Below are 18,990 nucleotides of genomic sequence, written 5' to 3' on the forward strand. Positions count from 1 at the left end.
TTCCTTGCTAAACCTGTGCTCTTAGGTCTTATTTCTTTTATGCACTACCTAAGTTCGGCAATTTGTGTGAAATAATTTCTTTCTTCGTGTGCCCCTGGTGTTCTTATCAGAGTAGCAGAAAGTTTTGAAAATATTAGTGAACTTCCTGACTTCTTGTGTAGTGTCAGGATTTAGATCACTTTTATTACAGCTGGGTATAAAGATAAAGCTAATCCTACCTCATTCTTTGAATTGTATATAGCGTTTTGCCTATCCTGAGCATGAAGTCCTCTAGCTTAGTTGGAGGTGCCAGTGTGAATGTTCTAGAATTCCTATGAGATACATTTAAAATAAAATATGTATGTATATCTTACGTATATTTATAATACACATAATTCACATGTAGGAGTATATCGTAACTTTCAGATATCATGAGTTTGATGTAAGTATTTTTGTTTTCTGATCATCTGTTTATTCCACCTTTTTTTGTTTATATTCAGTTGGCTTCTGATTTTTCAGTCCCTTGCTTGGATAGAAAGGTTCTTGGGCTTGGATAGCTCCTCCCCTGGACTGTCGAAAGATAAATAACACATGTTCCTGTAGCAAATTAGACCTGTAAACTGCTGCATAACCCTTAGATAAATTCTTCTTATTTAGTCAATAATGTGTAATCCTGTGGGGAAATATGTCACGTGGTCTGAGAACTGAAAGCATTTCTCAGCATTTCCATTCATACTACAGAAATGCTGGCTCCTTTGAGGCAGATGCCCAGCAGTTAGAGGAGGAGAGCCCGACTTGCCTGTGGCTGGAGGGTTTTTGTGGGGGTTGGCTTTTGTTGCATTTGTTTAGAGGCAATTATAAGTATAGCGAAAATGCTGGGAAATGGTTCTGGCCAGCAGTCTCCAAAGAGAAGAAATGTGACTCAACAATTTAAAATAAAAACAAAGACAGAATTCATTTTCTTTGTTTCTATACTTTACTGTTGCAGAGTAGCTGTATGAGCTGTTGTACAGACTGGAGGCTGTCACGCTCGGGAAGTGGCCAAACCAAATATAGAAGTGGCACTAAAAAGTAAGCTCTCCAAATAGAAGGGATGAAGTGGCAGACTTGGGAATACATAAGAAGAAGAAGAGAGGGTCAAGAAATTAAATACAGAGGAGGCAGTGGTGTCTATGGATAAAAGGTGGGGTCTGAAATCATTCAGCTCCCAGTTGTGACATTTTCTCCTAGCAGTTGCAGCATTAAGCCACCCACTGTTGAGAGCTCAAGTTTGTATTAGGTCTGCTTTGCATATCTGAAACTAAGATTGCCTTCAGTCTGATTTTACTTCAGGCCCACTTCTGCCAAAGGGCCAAGAGACAAGGCACTGGATGCCCCTTCTGATCCCAAAGGGGGACTTCCTGGGCAGAGGTAGCGGGACGCTGCTGGTAAGGTCACACATGCATCCACCGAGCCACCTTTATAAGGGGTGACGCCAGTGTCACCTGCTTTCAGAAATATACACTCCTCTGATCCGCTGCAGGACATGGCAGCACTAGCCTTTAGGAGGTAGGATTTCAGTGGGCAGGCACTGCAGCTCTTGTCTCCGTCTAACCTGGTCTCCCTCAACAAGAGGTTACTGGTCCAGAAATAGCTGGACCTTCCTCCAGAAATAGCTGGACCTCCAGAAATAGCCAGTTCCTACCTGGCTCCTTAAACCCACCACCTCTGACACAAAACTGCAAAACCCTCAAAAAAGAAACCATCTGAGCAAGCAAAAAAAAAAAAAAAAAAAAAAAAGCACCATCCTTGCTCCATAGCTGGCTGCTTGACAAAGAAAGCCCCAAACCCCATATCTTCAGTACATTGTAATTCCTGCCCTTGAGGCATCATCCCTGGGACTCCACCAGCCACAGCTGTTCCTCACCTACACATGGGCTCATTCACCTCAAGCTGATGAACTTTTCCTGCCAGTCTCACTGAAGTGATAATTTGGGGTTATTTCCTCCATCTGGCTGCTAATTTTCCCAAGCCTTGTAGGCACTTCCCCATCCACAGGTGCTCATCTACTTCAATTTTTTCCAGATCTGGTTAAAGCTACTCAGGAGAGATTCTGACAGCTGAATGGTGTGACTGCCTAAGCCTCATCCCTTAGGAATCTGGGTTTATAACAATATAAGCCATGAATGCAGAACAAAATGCTTTGGGGAAGATTTTTGGAGAGGGGTACGTGCCTAGTGTCTAAGATAAGAAACAGAGGCGCTTTGGGGAACCTTGGTACGATGACTATGATCTGATCCCACAGCAGTACTAAGCACCTTCAGGAACACAGGATCAGGTTGGCGTGGATGGGCTGACTGCTATGAGGTACATATAAACATTTATGTCGTAACCCGAGCTTTTCTGTTAGCCTGATTGTGAGCCTACCCTGACCTGTGGAACAAAGGAGCCCTTGGCAGCCGACCCACAGTCTCTGCCTCTCACGCTGCCTGGTGAACAGCGGCAGCCAGGGCTGGACCTCCCCAGCACCAGAGCTTTGCAAGGATGCTGAGTCACTGCACAGAAATGACAGGTTTTCTAAAAAAAAAAACCCCTAAACCCTCATCATTTCTCCATCCCTCTGAACTTCTGCAAGGTCTACGATTTTTCAGAAAGATCCAGTTTTATCAGCAGTCAGGCAGCTATGACTGAGGAGTGACATGCTACACAAAACCCATGGTAAGCTGGCACTGCTAATCGACGGGAGATGGAGCGAGATGGGTTGCAGTTGCTCTCTGTCCTGCAAGGGCAGCTAGTTAATGCTCCCCCTGTGTTACGTCTCCTGGCAGTGGTTTGTTAGAGAAGAGTTTTTGAAAGCGAGGAATGCAGGGTGTGGAGCTGCATGAGCACAGGTCATGATACAGCACCATGCCGGTGCCACCCTTTACAGCAGTGGACCTTCCTCCCCTCTGATGGGCGATATGGGTTTCATCAACAGCTAGCAGGAAAAATCTGCTTTATGTAAACTTTGCTCGCAGTGTTCTGATTCCTCCTCCTCAAAAGTGGTCAAGAATGTTTTCAAAAGCAGCAGGACTTCCATCCATAAGTATGACACAGGCACTTAAAGCAATGGGGATTTGGCAAACCTGGGAGCTAAGAGCCTGGTGCTGAGACCCTACAGGCACACGATCTCACCGCTGCCACAGGTGAGGACCCACCAGCTTCACATGGATTTTGTTGACCTTGACTCAGACTGCTTCTGAGAGCAAGGCTTTGTGCTTTGGGGATTTTGTCCCTTTCCCTCAAGGCCAGGTAAAGTGGTCACGACTTCTTAGACATTTGGCCACAGAGCTGCAGGGAGGTGAGGGATGCACTCTCTTCAGAAACAAGCATAACATTTAATTTTGGCAATCGGATGCCTCATCTGAGCTCCTTAAGACCAAGCAAGCAGTCAGGGTAAGTACTCAGAAGTTGCATGACTTTTTCTTTGGTCTACCGAGAAGACAGTGGGAAAGAGAGGGAATTTTTCTCTCCGCGGGCCGTCAAGGAAATCATGTCAACACATTGGTTTTTTGGTTGCTTCTACTAGAAGAGGTGTTAACAGAGAGCCCTGATGACCGTCCCTTGGAAGTACAAAGACACAAACCAAGAGCTAGGACAGTATTTAGCAGAAGCAAAGCTGTGACACAAATACCCAGCAAAGCAATGCCTAGAGGGGCTGGATGCCTGGGTGGGAAAGCCATCCAGCACCTGCTACTCTGCAGCAGTGTTGCCTTTTCCAGATTTTTCCTATGCCTATGGCTAGCCAGGCCAGGCAAGACACCACTGCATACCACAACACAGCAAGGTTGGAGGGCGAGAGAGCCATGAGAATCTGCAGCACTGTGGTGGGGTCCCCCAGCCCATTTAGGCCAGCTCTGGACACCCCACGCAGCACTGCCGGCTGCGGTGCTGGCTCTCACCCCCTTGTGTCTGGGGATCTGCCTCTCACCTTCCCCATGTTCATAATATTTAGGCACATGGGGTTAGGAACCCTTCTTGAAAATCCCAGGCTGCTGTAAGATAGCCTGTGAGTTTTCACCTTCCCAGAGCAAACCTCCTTCTGTTCACTTTAGTGAAAGAAGTCATTGCTTGAGCCAGCCAGTTTTATTGGGGGGAGTTTCATTACTACTACTTAAAAATTTCCAGCTATGTGACTTTATTTATCTGCTTTGTAATGTGCTGCTTCAAGAACCCAAGCTTGTTCTGTTTGGGTGGGATAAACTCAGAAATATCCAAGTGCTTTACTATATCCAGGTAACATGGAAATTTCTAATATAATTGAAGGTAAAAAAGAAATTTCTAATATAATTTGCCCTCCTTTCTATGGGTAGCATCAGAGAGTACTGTACTGCAGAGTGATAAATCCTGCTGGAAACCCTTGCCCCGGAGTGGGCAGTGGTGGCAGCCTGTTGGCTGAGCAGAGGGGCAGCCTGGCCAGTGCCCAGCAGTGCTCGTGGTCCCCTCACTGAGCATCTCCGGCACAGACGGCGCCAAAGGCAACCCACCTGTGCAGGGTGGCTCCTGCCAAGCATCCTCCTCTGTCTTCACAGCTCCTTAGGAGACAATCTATTCCTAGCCACTCTTGTACATAACTGTGCTATACTTACATATCCCTTGTACAGCATTTAAATATATTGTATCATTGAATCTATTTCTGTACAGTGTATGTAAAAGCTTGTCTTTATGAGACACAGTGCCAACAGATAAGAGATAGCAAGGTGAACATCTAAGTGTCATTTTCCTTGGAAACCTGGAGCAGATGACAAGTACTCTCTGCTCCTTGTGTTCCGCACCCGTAACACTTTTCTCCCTTCAGCAGGATCTCAGTGTTGGGAGCCTACGGATGAAGTCACCTCCCTAAAAATCATCCTAAGGCAATACTTCCTGACATACTAAGAACTATACTGTTCATCTTAATTTGCTTGCTAAGTTACCTTTGTTTAATCAAAAGACTCTTCATGGTGCCTTACCTGGTCCTCTAAGGCTGATTCATTGCAGGTACCATTTGTTCCTGTTTTTAATAAAATCACTATCTTAGACCTCTTGTTTAGTAATTAAAAATAAAACGGTATTGAACCTACCTTATTTTTGGTAGGCAGTTTCCCATTCTTCCACTGGATCTCCTCACCCTTGAGTAGCCAATTTTGGCGTGGTTTCCCTGCTGGCTGAATTGTTTCCTGCACTGTTGTGTTACAGAGCGAAACTCAGGGACAAAAGAGACTCACTATCTCTCACACTGTAAGTGTATGCAGCACCCTGATATTGTGCACCTAAAAAAAAAACCCCAAAGCCTCCACCGCAGGCAAGCACTGATGAGAGGGGGTGGGAGAGGAAGAGGGGACGAATGGATGAGTGACGTGGTTTCCTGGGGTGCTGGCAAGGGTGTGCTGGTGCTAGTGGCCTCCACGAAGTGACCAGCAGGTTGCAGCATGGACTCCCTCTAGGATCCCCTGACTGAAATAGAAACTTGGGGTGCTCTTGTCAAGAGGAAACCGCATGACTAGCCATCTTGCTCTTCTGAGAAACGGTGCGACAAACTGAATGGTAAAAACCAAACACTTCAAACCCCAACAAAGCACAGGCTTTGCTACTGAAGCTTTCCAATGCAATCTGGTTTTGCTTACTCCTTTTTGTCTTTTTTATCCCCTTTTCTTTCTCCTGAGCCACAAGGAAGAAGAAAATCAGAAGAACCAGAAGTACAATTTGCAGGGCTGATGGTTCAGGGTGTAAGTGTGTTTTAGTTCACACATTGTAATTGTGGTACGTTGCTGAAAAAGAAAACAAAAGTCTCTGTAAGACTTCAGGTGTCTGCAGCAATTTCATCAAAACAGACGTAAGAAATGCCGTGCAGTTAACTGGACAGTTTCACAACATGTGCTGTCTCCCAGTAACGTGGTTTTGCAGATGGACATACGCCACCACAAACTAGGTCTTGGCTAAGCAACACCACTCCTTCATTTCTCTTTTGCCCTTTGCTAGGCCGTCCCACACCAGATTTCAGTGCTGGCAGCTGTAATTCGCAGTCCTTTACTGCAGCTGATGGCAGTGCGGTAGTGGAGGGAGGGAGCCCAGTTTGGGAAGAGATCACAGATCAAATACCTCCAAGTCAAACATGACCAAGGAAAAACAGCTGTGGCTGCGTAAAAACTACCTGTGTGCCATCTGATCTAAAACTTGTGCACAAACATGACACTTTATCTGTAACCCTGCCCAAATGAGCATCACCCACCTGGTCCTGCAGCATCCCTTGGACTGCAGGTCCTGCCGCAGCCCGCCCCAATGCAGTGACACAGGCTGGAGCATATGCTGGTAGATGCAGCTACTGTCTTTATCCCAGTGTACTGCAGCTCTCCAAACCCAGCTGAGATGGAGAGGGATTTGCTGTACGCAGGCATTATTTATGAACATGTTATAAAGCGCCAGGCCTGTTCAATTGCATTTGACAAGCTGCTTTCCAATAGTGACATCTACTACTAGTACCGATGGACAAACCTCCAAAAGTCACTACAGTTCAGCAGTGGATGAAACCATCTCCCTCTGTTTTGTTCTCTTTACAGGCAATGCTTCAAGAGGTGGCACTGAATCCTGCTGACAAGGCAGGCAGCTACCTGGTTGTTAACCTGGTTTTAGAGGGTTGAAAAAATAGTGGTTTAGATTGATGGTTGACAAAACAATGTTTTAGACTCCAATTGTGCCTGAGTGGCTCCCGTCAGCAACATTTTCCAGAAGTTCAACTATGTGATTATCAATATCATTAGTCACTTGGTCTGTGTGGAAATGTTGTCATTTAGTGACTCTGCAATTAATTCTTCTACCTCCTTTTTTGTTTTCCTGGGAACTAGAGAGACCATCCTAGTGCAACAGAAAGCAAGGAAAGGGTATGAATCACCGGGTTTTTCAAGCATTGGTTGCAGAACTATCTTCTGCCTAATTTATTCCCAAGCTTTCACTGGCTTTAGAAAGTGCCTGAAGCTCAGGCATGGTGTGCTGTTCTCAGAAATGAAGCTGCTGTGCATCTGAAGCAGGAGAGCATGGGATCTGACTGACAAGGAATCTGACTGACACCAACAGTCTATGCAAAGACAAGCAGATCAGGAACTGTCTGAATAAATGCACTTAAAGATACACTCACAAAATTGAAATAAGTGGTGTGGTTAATGAGTTGACCTCACATTCCTGCCTACCTTATGTTTGAAGTAATGAATCAGCTGCTGATGTTGGCTGGTCCCTGGAGGAAGGGGGTGTCAGAAAGAGATGCTGCGCAGTCGGATGCACACGCAGAGATGCAGGCATGTAGGCTGGGAGGGAGGTCCCTGCATGCCTGGGTTCCCTGTGGCGTCAGCAGCTGTCAAGGGTGAAGCAGAGCCTGGAAGAAGCAGCCAGTGTACATGGCTCTTTATCACCAGGCAGGGGATGCTGTTAATTTAAAGTCAACACATTTTTCCAACTGCAATACCCATCTCTATCTTTTTCTTGGCTGTTGCTAAGACTGAAGGTTTGCTCTTAATTGAAGGGTGTTTGCTGTAGCAGCACCCAGGTTTTTAGGGTTGTTTGGAAGGACCTTTGGAAGATTAGACTATTTCTGGTGAAAATAAAATTGTTAAAGCTGACAAAAACATTTCCTACGAGCAGAAAAATACATCAACTGGGCTTGCAGTTCTTTTAAACCAAGTGCAGTTCCTTTTGTGATCACTAAGTGGCGAAGTTCAGCTAGGAGGACTTCATCAACAGTGTCTGCAAGCTTGTGGAAAATTCTTCTGTTAATCTTTAGTTTCAAAATTGAAGCAGAGCTAAGGTGAGGGCACCGCAAATCCTGGAATGAATCTTTGCATAGGTCACTTGTACCCTGCTAGGAGGCTTTGGTGCAAAAGGACATAGTTTCAGCAAATCTTCAATGTTTTTTTCAGTTTTGGATGTTCTGAGAGGCTGACAATTGGAAATTAAATGTTTGCTTGTGAATCTCCATTTCAAGGCTGGTTGTTTTCCCTCTGACTTGGTCCAGAGCCTGTTGGAGCTATTTGCATTGCTTAATATCTGTAAAATGGTCTGCAAACCCCACAAGAACCATTTTTCATTGATTTCATATTTTAGTCAGACCAGAACGCCCTTCCAGAAATCTTTCAAGAAAATGCAACTATGAAAATAACTCAAGGAAAGGAAAATGAGATGTGATACCTCAAAGCAAAAAGACAATAGCATGAAGCAGTTGCAGTTTGCAGAGTGACGGGAATGAATTATTGAACCTACTCAAAAATGCATCTAAAATGTTTCTTTAGAGGAATAGTGATACTTGAGCTATTTCTGTTTTCAGATACTTAATTACCACGTGGGAGGAGAGAAGGAACTGTGTATGTGTAAGCGTGTCTGAGAATCTTTTTTGTCACGTTATGATGTGAGCCTGTCGGCTTCCCCCATCCTATTTACATGATTCAAGGTTAATCTCTGCAGCAACTCAAGAAAACATTTTTAATGCTATCATAGTCATGTGGAGCAGTAAGAATTTGCAGAAATGTAAGTCATCTAATCAGAAAGCAGAAACATGAAACACGTTTACCCGTACAAGTTTGATTAGCAAATGAGGACTTCACAACCTGTGGGCTGAAGTTTTTGCTGGTTTCATTAACGGGAACACAGCTGGCAGAAAGAGAGACACACAGGCGTAAAAATGACAAAGCAAAAAAGGCACAAAAACAATGACTCAAAATGGCTGTGTGAGCTATTTTTATATCATCTCAGTTGAGGGCAAAGAGGAAGGGGTATGCTTGAGGCATGGCAGCCCTGTCTTTCCAAGGGACAGGACTGGAGAAGGAGCATGGACCTGCAGAGATGGGGGTAACCTCAGTGGAGGAGAGGGGAGACCAAGTCTCTGCTTTTTCCCTGAGGCAACAAGAGCCCTCAGTTGGGCGCTTGGCTTGCTCTGGTCTCCTTACCTGGAAAAAGAGTTGTGTTGCAGCAGCATCAGCAGCTCCTGGGTCTCCACTGATTAACATGTGGTATGCAGACCTCTAACTGGGCCCTCTGAGTTACATGTTGGGGACATTCGTACTACTCATTGCAGCATGACTATTGACCTGAGCTCCTTTCCCTGAGCTCAGCTCAGGACCAGGGTGGCCTTTCCTCCTGCCCCGCAGACATTGGATGCTCAGCCAGCTTAGAAATCTGGGCTTGTGCTTAGGCACTTACAAAAACCTAACCTTATGGAAAGGGCGCTTGTGAAGAACCCAGCCTTGTAACCCGTTACATCTGGTCCATCTAGCAGCCCAGCTGGGAAATCTTCAGTTTGTGGCTCTGACTTTTGTTGTCACGTCCCCTGAAATTTCTGTTATTCAGCTGAGTGCTGGAGGGCCAGGAGGTTTTTACGAGGTGCCTGTTACCGTATGTGCAGGGAGGGGGAATGTCCCTAGAGTAAGAGCGAAGTGTATAAAAAAGGGGAAGCTGTGCTCAATGGATCAGGCGCTCGCTCGTCTCGCTGAGCACAGAGCTAAGATGATGGTCGCTTGTCTGCTCCTCTCCAGCATCTGGACCATTGCATCAGGTAAATCCCTTGTCTGTCTGTCTGTCTGTCTCTACTGTAACGGCGTTAGGGACCTCGGTGGCCCTGCCAGCCCGCTGCTGTGCTGCTGGGTACTGCAGTCCCTGCCTGGCATCCCCCCGGGGCCAGCCCAGCCGTGGGTGACAGGGCACTTGTGGCACTGCAAGTGACTGCACCACTCGCATGGGGCTTCAGACATGTCACTGCAGGTTGTGCAGACAGCATCCTCTTCTTAATTTACCATCAGTGCATTTATAAGGTGCAGACAGATGTATGAATTCATTGCAATTTGCAGATCATAAACAAGGCAAATGTTCAAATGCTTCCAATGACCCATGTGAATGAAGCTTGAGTTCATCTCCTGTTGTGGATGGGATTTGGGTCAGAGTATGACACTGATTTGCTTTAGCCAGAACAGCATTATTTGTAGTGATTGACATGGTGCTTGTAGGTATCTGTTCAGGTCACTAAAAGTGTGGGTGTGTTTGGTTTTGTAATTAAAAATCATGTAGAAAAGACTGGATTTGCTTCAAACTAGCTTCCCCGGTGATGGTTTGTATTCTGCCTGTGGCACTACTGAGCTCTGAAAAGCAAATGACTGGCACAGCTTCACAGCTGGCTTCTTGGTCTCTGGCAGAGATCTGCCTGGCCACAGCCATGTCCACAGAGAGGGCAGGACCTGAGAGAGCTTTGTCAGGTGGGTTAACCAAGTGTACCTCTGGGCACTGCTCTTTAAAACCTGCAAAGACAGTTCCCTTTCTTGTAAACTGAATTATATGTTTTCAGTGCTGTAACTGTCCCTGCTGATATGTCCCTTCCCATGCCGATGTACACAAATAAACTTTAAAAACTGTTATCCTAAGAGGACTGTGGAGCTGACCTGTCAAACCTGGGAGTGTCTATTTTGCCTGCCTGTCTCCTTAATAGTTTTTCCACATGTGTCTGTGAATTGGCAGAGGAGACTGATTTTTTTGGTTTTCTTTTCCCTGGAGATCTTTAGTATCATGGCATTTATGCGATGAACGTTTTCTGTCTGTGGGTGTTCAGCATGATCTCAGCTGCTTCCCAGCTGCACGGCCTGAAGTCTGAGAAGGGAGGATGGATGCAGTTTGCCTCTGGTCCTCCCTACCTTGATTTTTCCTTCTGGTTTTCTGTTCTCTTGTCACTCTCTGACATGTGTGGATGCACAATGTATAGTGATACACGTAATAATTTTTAGCAGCTTTATTGATTTGCTTCTCTCTGCGCCACGGGAGGGCTTAGAGAGCAGTAATGCACTGATGGCCATTTGGTTATTAACATGGCTGAACATTTAGGGAACCTCTCCATGGGTGCCCATGGGATAAGAGTCTTAGCAGACAGAAATAAGTCACTCCTGACACCAGAACTACCCTTCTCGGTGGCACTGTCTGCAACACAGGTATCAGGCTGGTGAGATGCTTTGTGTGAGGGCTGTCAGGTCCAGCAAATTTCTCAGGACAGTTCTTTCAAGCTTCATTTTCATTTTTTTCTCTGGATGGAGGGGCAGAGACCCTCCAGAGCTGCTCTGCTCAGGAGTGAGGGTGAGGGTCTGGGCGGGGGTCTGCTGGGGCTGGGTTGCAGAAGAGTGGTGGGAAATGGTGAGTGTGGCACCTCCTTCTCCCCCAGGTTCTGTGCAGGTGATGCACAGAAAGGTCCAGTCAGTCCGAGCAGGAGGAAATGTTACTTTTTCATGCCGGTCAGTCACAAAAGAAGATGTGCTACAGGTGACCTGGCAGAAGGAGACGGACGGGGCTGAAGACAACATAGCGACTTATAGTATGATGAATGGCCAAAAGATAACAAAGGACTATGTCGGCCACGTGAGCTTTTCCCACAGTGAGTTACAAGCCTCGGCCATCTCCCTTCATGGAGTCACCCTCCAAGACGAAGGATGCTACAAGTGCATCTTCAACACGTTTCCCTCAGGGGCTGTCACCGGCAGGATGTGTCTCAAGGTTTACGGTAAGGCATCGTAATTGCTTACAGGCTGACATCTGAGATCCAAGTCGTTTTCCCTAGGAAAAACCTTCTCTGACCACTGGTCATTGCTAAATTGCTGTGGCAAAGGTGGCTCAGCTTCCTCTCTGGCTCTCCTTTCTTCTCTGGTTTTACCTCTGATGGGAAATCAGTGTTCAACAGTTCTTTAATTTTCTTCCCCTTTAAGTCAACAACAGAGAGATCCAAAAGATGACGCGTAACACATGACTTCCTCCAAGTTTCCCTGGACATGTACTGTGCTGACAGCTGGCCTGCCACGCTCCTCTGCTTCCTTTCCCTGCTGCTCTCACCTCCTAAGCCTGGAAATCAGGCACTGTTTTCTTACTCTGCCTTCAGTCTTAAAGAAATTCAAGGTCTTCAAAAGGCCGAGAGGCATATGCATGACCAGAGTATCTGATTTGAAGCTTTAGTAAAAATGATAATAGTTAGGCTGGGGTCAGGAAAGGGTTACAAAAAAAAAAAAGGCTGAAATACAGCACAGCTTGTGGACTTTGCCACACAAATATCTTGTGCGGGTCAGCATCAATCAGATTCAAGAAGATAGTTAAAACACAGCATGACTCGAGGCAGCAATATTTGACATCTCCATATGAAATTGTCAGCTAGCAAGTACACGCTGAAATAAAGACAAATAGATGTACCCAAGAGTGAAAAGCTGTTTATCTTTTCAGGGAGGGTCTTGGTTTTCTGCCAGTGAGAAAGCTGAGACATTAAACATGCCCTGAAGACACCCTGTTGCCTCCTGACTTTCTCATTGGTGACTCTGCTGTGGGGACATTGGCCAAAGGTCATGTCCCATGTGGAAAATATTGGTGTCTGGGGCCTGCCGCTGGTGGTATGACCCTTGCAGAGTATTTTGTTTATCCCTAGTACTTTCTGCTGACAAAGACACAGACACGTATGCCCACACATGTACCCATGTGCCAGGAGTCCTCTGCATGGAAAAAAAGATGCCCCTGGCTTATAGGGGAAAGATGACTTAAACAATAGGGGAAAGTGGGGTGAGGGGAAATACAAGGGAAAACCAAGCCTGGGACGAAAGTTCTTTTTCTTCTCTCTTAGAAAAGCTCCTAGAGCAGAAAAGAGAAATTAGGAGAAATTCACCCAATATTTCAGATATGAAGAGGAAGGTGTTCCTAAAGATACTCAGCCCTGAGTCATTCAGAGATTAAACACTGATTATACATTACAGGAAAATATGGAAGTGCCTTGCAGAGGGATCCCATTCTTGTTAACCATGTAAATCTAAACACAGAGTTAGATTTGTTCTGTTTTGTTCTGATTGGTTTTTTATCCAAGTGGGGGAAATATTTCTCAAAATCATGAGCCTTGTGGTTATGGTTCATACTTTACCAGAGCACTACTTTAAAAAAAAAATGTTTTTCTGCTGCTACACGCACTCCTGCAAGCATCTCTTCCTGTGTCTCAGATGAAAACGCATCAACTGAGAAAGGTTTCACTTTTCTCGTGGGCAGGCATGAACCCGCAGCTCCTGCTGCACTGACACAGGCCCACGGGCTGCTGCCAGGGGCCAGCTCATGGGGGTCACCATGGCTTTCCTGAAACGTGCTTTATCGAACATGGCCTCAGGGGTCACCATGTATAAACTAAGTGTTTGGCACTGTGACAGAAGATTTTGGTTCACATATGGTGTATTTCATTGAAGCTAATTTATGCAATGTTACTTAAAAGCCACAGTCTTCCTCCCTTATTCCCCAACTCATAGCAATGGGAACAACTTGTTTGAACAAGCCCAGAGGATTCCCCGGGGTGGAGCATGAAGCCAGCAGGAATCTCCCAAGGCTCAGGGATTCAGGGCAAGGTGAGCAAGACAGAATCACCAGCTGAAAATGAAAAGCTGCCATGTCTTTGCCCTCCAGAGGGGACTGCCAGGGAGTTTACAAGCTGGTAATTGCCCAACTGCAACAGCCTTTGCAAGACGGGCTCTTCCAGGACAGGCACCGTCACTGTGTGACAAGGGGAAGTGAAACTGCGTAAGAACTGGATATAACACTGTGTAAAAAGAAACAGGTATGACTGATGGAATCTCAGACCTGCCTGGCTGAAAACAGAAAACCCAAGAAGAAGCAGAAGTTTCCTACCTTGTAGCCAAACCCATTTTGGAACAGAATAGTTTCAAGTAGGCTTGGTAGGTCTTTTTTGAACAGCCTGCTCACCTTCCCCCTCTGTTTTGCTTTGGAAATGTTTTGACAACCCTCACCACCAAAGAGGATGAGAATGAAACTCAGGAAGGGGATCGAGTGAGCAGGTATGAAGAGAGGGGGTTGTGCCACACAAGAATGGGCAAGACTTGCAGAGTCAAAAAATTCCCCTGGCATTTGCTGGGCCGTCTTCAGAGACCTTGTGCCTTCATTGTAGATGACACCATTCACCTGAAAGTCTTGAGCACAGCAGAGAAATGCCATCACAATTTCTTAGATAAGGAAACCGGGCATGGTGTTGCTGGTAAACACCCATAGGGTTAGAAAAGGCTTTCTGTCATCACGAGACATACTGTAATTCCTAAAATTTTTCTATCGGTCTCTCTGAGACCACTGTCAAGCCTTCAAACATTAAAAGTTCGTCATGACCTGACAGTCCCCCTTTAATTACAGAAGACCATTACAGATAAGCAAAGCTGATGTACTTTACTGGGAAGTCCCTCTTTCAAATACTTGGGAAGACTGCCACAGTCACAGAATTAGGGAACATTTGCACTACTGCTCTGCAAGAGCTACTAAAAGAAGTACTTGCATACTGACTCTCTTGCGGGTACTTCTTCACTGGAAGAAAATATTTAGATGAAAGGCAAAAGAAGTGGTTACTTTAAGTGTACGTGTCAAACACCACCAGCAGGCATACACTAACAAACAGCGTAGCAGGACTTTACTGCAAAAGCAAGCACTTACACATTTTGAATGTGCATCTATTACGGACACTTGCTAATGGGAAGCTCAACCCTACAGGATTTTTTTCACATGATAATCATTCCTTGGGGTCCAGTGTGAGAAGAGAGAGGACTGCTTAGTCAGAAGAAGAGCAGGTGTGGAGTGCATGTGTTTCTGCCAAGATACTGAGCAATTTTTCTCATCCCCTCTGGAAACCTCTGTGACAGCTTTCCTTTACTACTTTCGGATGTTGCACCCAATATTTGAAGTTAATGCTGTGGGTGGATATGCTATTTTTATGCATCCTGTGAGTGAAAGAAGAAGCTCAGAGGTCATTTATTAATCAAAACATAAACTGTTTGTGACACTTGTCTTTTCGTACACGGGAGATTTTAAGAAATTCCAGCTGAAATCCCCCTGCACTTCTCGTTGCTCTCAGAGTAACACTAGTGGATTTCATCAGTCCTGTGGGGTTTGAGTTTCTGTCTATGGGTGATGCAAAAAATGGGAAATACACATTTTTTTTTCTAGGCAGGCACAACCATAGTAAATAAATGAGGTCTAGCCATAAAAAACAAACAAAAAAAAAGGCAAAAATGATGATATAAAATGTCTTGCTTCCACCCTCTGACAGTTATGGCTTGGAGTATCCAGACAACCTTGTGAGGTACACCTGGAATTGTACCAGCAGATTATAGGCACCATTATGCATCCGACACAAGCTTTTTCCCCCTTTCACAGGATCATTTGGTGTCTGCTACACCTCATTCATAAGCAAATCTTTGTTTACCTCCTAAAAGGAAAAAGAATAATGTTTTCCTAAGAAGAATAAACTGATTTCTTTGTTGTTGTTTAAAAGTAGGATTACTAAATGATAGTGATATATTTGCTAGTGTTGAGACAAAAATTAATTTCAGCATAAATATTGTGTTGATATAGGCCGCACCTCGATGACTGTGTTCAGTTTTGGGCCCCTCACTACAAAAAGGACATTGAATGACTCGAGCGTGTCCAGAGGAGGGCAACGAAGCTGGTGAAGGGTCTGGAGCACATGTCGTACGAGGAGCGGCTGAGGGAACTGGGGGTGTTTAGTCTGGAGGAGGCTGAGGGGAGACCTCATCGCCCTCTACAACTACCTGAAAGGAGGTTGCAGAGAACTGAGGATGAGTCTCTTTAACCAAGTAACAAGTGATAAAACAAGAGGGAATGGCCTCAAGTTGCACCAGGGAAGGTTTAGACTGGATATTAGGAAGCATTTCTTTACAGAACGGGTTGTTGGGTGTTGGAATGGGCTGCCCAGGGAGGTGGTGGAGTCCCCATCCCTGGAGGTGTTTAAGAGTCGGGTCGACATAGCGCTGAGGGATATGGTGTAGTTGGGAACTGTCAGTGCCAGGTTAATGGTTGGACTAGATGATCTTCTAGGTCCTTTCCAACCTAGATGGTTCTGTGATTCTGACCATTGTTATTATTGCTATGTAAATTGCAACATGGAGTACTACTAAATATAGTAATAGATACTTTTTTAATCCAAGGGCATTCATATTAACTCAAACTTGAATGAAACTAGAATTGCCACTGCACTTAAATCATTAAAAAAAGTAATATTCTCAGAAACAGGGACCTAGAAGTAGAGTGTGGTTTGGACCCCTGTGCCATCAGCACAGGCACAGAAGTAGAAGGCAGGCTGGTGAGCTGCCATACAGAAACCTGTGGATGGCACTCCCAAACGGAGCTACATGCCTTTAGAGATCTTGGCCTGAGCAAACTGAGCTAATTAGACTGACTCTGAGCAGGAGCTTGGACTAGATGACCTCCAGAGGTCCTTTCTGACCTAAATTATGGCATGATTTTACAGCCAAAGAATAAATAGGTGATTTTTCCACAGGGGATAGACATGTCCTTATGTGTTCAGATCTCCCCTGGAATTCTACTCAAGTTGAAAACAGTTTCCTGCACTCCTTTCTTTATTCCTTGCAAATACTGTTTGTATAAATAAGAATCAGCAAGCAGGCTTCACATGAGTGAGTAAGCATGAATGATGTCTGTAGTTCATCCTTCTCGCTGACTAAGACTAAAAGTGACAGCATCCACAAATCCTCCAGGGTGAGAAGGAGTTCAGAAGAAATGACCTTTAATGAAGGTTTTGAGGGGTGTCATGACATTCTCAAAACCCGACACTAGAGGGAAGGAAGTTGTACAAGCACAAAGCCTCCACAGGTGAAATCCTGTGGTGTAACCCCATACAAATTCACTATTGCTGTCTTGCATACATAGATGCACTTAGTCCTTTGGTCCACAAGCCTACATATCTCAAACAGCAGTAAAGGTAATCCTGCAGATACATTTAAGGGAAAAGAACAAGAATCTTGACTCACTGAAGCAGTTCAGCCCTTTCAGAGGGAGGAGGACATGTGGTTTCATGGTTTTACTACCTGTTGATTTTTACTCGTCCATAATCACCACTTCTCAGTTGGGATGCAGCAGTTCTGCCATTAATAACAGAATTGAAACAGGATGCTTCTACTCTCTTATCCTTTGTTTTTTCCAAGCTCTTCTTTTCCAAACTGCTGCCTGATCACTTTCATGCTTATTTGTCACTTTGGGGGTGGCTTTGTGGTGTTGGGGAGGGGGAGGCAAGATTAGTTATCAATGTTATCCTCCAAGATAGTGGTAAATACAGATGCTCTTTGTTCAAACATGAGCAGAAAGTAATGGATTTTGTCACTGTGTTTTATAGCCATCTTGGACCACAGAGTGGAGGCTAAGCTTATACCCAGTCCAGACAAAGCTGAGAACTCTGAGAAACTGGTGGGGATAAGCTGCTCAGCAACAGGGAAACCAGCTCCAAAAATCACCTGGCGCCTTCCCAGCATCCTGCAGCAGAAACCAAGGGAGTACCACATCAAGCTTGGCAACCAGACTGTGACTGTCATCAGCAATTTCACTCACACCCACTCCAAAATCCTCCAGGAGTACCCCATCGCCTGCGTGATCCAACACCCTTCTCTAAATGTGACTCTGGTCCTGCCCACAGACAGCCTGGTGCAGGGTCAGTATGTAATCCTGCTCCTGCCCTGGAGTGGGGAGGAAAACATGAAACACCTCCTGGGGTAGATCAGGAAACTCCTCAGAATGTTGGGGGCAGGTGGAGAAGGCACCTGGAAGAGCAGCTGGGGCTGGGCTTGGGGGGGATGGAGGAGGTGTTGGGGAGCATCCAGACTTACTGCTCACCAGGTCCCCTATATACCATGATGTGCCCCAGCCTCCCTGCCTCTGCCAAGGACTTGCAGGGTTTCCCTGTCACATAGCCTGACACACCAACAAGACGTGCTGGCTTTGGGTAGGTTGGAGGGGCTGGGTGCCGCATGCCCAATGGCAGCATCAGACCCCAAGCACAGGTCTGCTGGTGGTTCCCCTTGTGTGTGTGCTGGCACGTGCTCCCAGTGCCCCTGTCCACCCCATCTCACCCAGGGGACTGGCCAAGGGATGTCTGAAATGGCTTTGGGGCGGTTTTATTTTCTCCATGCACAAACTGAGTACCCGCTGCTTTCCCCACAGGTCCAGACAGTAGCGTGGCACCGGCCATTGCCATTGCAGTGGGGGTGCTGGTCCCCCTGACTTCTCTTCTCCTTCTCGGCTGCCTCTTCCGCCGCTGCCTCAGGCACCTACGTGACTCGGAGAGAAACCCAGCCTGGCCGTGCTGGGTAGGTCTGCCTTTCCCCAGGGCACTGCAGGGCTCACCCACACCAGTCACAGGGCTCAACACCGGGACCCGTCTCTGCCCAGCCACCCCAGGGCTGTCGGCGTGCTGCCCAGCCCAGGCTGCACCTGTGTTGGAGAGGGACAAAGGGATTAGTCCCCAGCCAGATGGCTGGGTAGCAGCATGCTGGGAAGGGGAAACCTCAACATGCTTAGCCAAGCCCATAGGCACCCAACAGCGATGACAGCTAGAAAACATTCGCTTTCTCAATGACAAGGCATGCTGCAGGGGAAGCATCGCTCTGTTACTATATTTGTGCACAAAATAGTTGTGCAAGCAGTGGCCATACCCATGCATGATTCTTTTGCATCTTCTAAAACAGCCATCCTCCAGCATGTCCAAGGCAGCTCACAGAGGAAGCAGCTTCGAGGATGTGTCTCAAACAAAATGGGGTCTTAGAGGAAGAGTGTGCCTCTGTGAGGAAAGCCCAGGGCACTGCACTGCAGCAGGGGCTGAGACGCTGCTGGCTGTCCTCTGAGGCTGTCTGACACAGGGGGTGAAGGATGCAAGCTTGAGGTGAGGCTAAACTGAATGAGGTGGCATTGTTTCAGAAAATTGTAGCACAGTTTTGTGCAGAAGGCACCTCAGCCTCCTCGTGGGATATGCCTAGGGTGTGCACCCTGACTTCTGATGAGTGTTTTGGAGAGAAAGAAGCAGTGGGAGGAAATGTGATATATGTCTTCCATGGGCACCATGCTTCTAGGTCCAAGCTGGAGCCTGCTGGAGGGGTTGTGAGGGGAAAACTTCAGTCTCCCCTCACACAGAGGTTTGCAAGGACCCATTTGGTAACACAAGTAGCCAGGATCTTTACC

At 46.2% G+C, this 18,990-nt stretch overlaps 1 protein-coding gene across 1 annotated transcript; it reads left to right on the plus strand.

Annotated features, from left to right (window-relative positions):
* Positions 1–8,748: 8,748 nt before the first annotated feature.
* CD200 (CD200 molecule) lies at positions 8,749–18,362 on the plus strand. The gene is made up of 5 exons (XM_074860756.1): positions 8,749–8,811; positions 9,310–9,514; positions 11,159–11,494; positions 17,156–17,467; positions 17,977–18,362. The coding sequence occupies exons 1-5, from the start codon at positions 8,749–8,751 to the stop codon at positions 18,360–18,362; spliced, it is 1,302 nt and encodes a 433-aa protein (XP_074716857.1).
* The last annotated feature ends 628 nt before the right edge of the window (positions 18,363–18,990 follow it).

This window comes from Strix uralensis, chromosome 2, assembly GCF_047716275.1.
Source record: "Strix uralensis isolate ZFMK-TIS-50842 chromosome 2, bStrUra1, whole genome shotgun sequence".
In the NCBI taxonomy this organism is placed as follows: Eukaryota; Metazoa; Chordata; class Aves; order Strigiformes; family Strigidae; genus Strix; species Strix uralensis.

Excerpts from the sequence above, each read along its gene's own strand:
- CD200 (XM_074860756.1), top strand. The coding sequence starts at position 8,749 with ATGGCAGCCCTGTCTTTCCAAGGGACAGGACTGGAGAAGGAGCATGGA. Across the intron at positions 11,495-17,155 it reads GATGTGTCTCAAGGTTTACG|CCATCTTGGACCACAGAGTG; the intron begins GTAAGGCATCGT and ends TGTGTTTTATAG. Across the intron at positions 17,468-17,976 it reads CACAGACAGCCTGGTGCAGG|GTCCAGACAGTAGCGTGGCA; the intron begins GTCAGTATGTAA and ends CTTTCCCCACAG.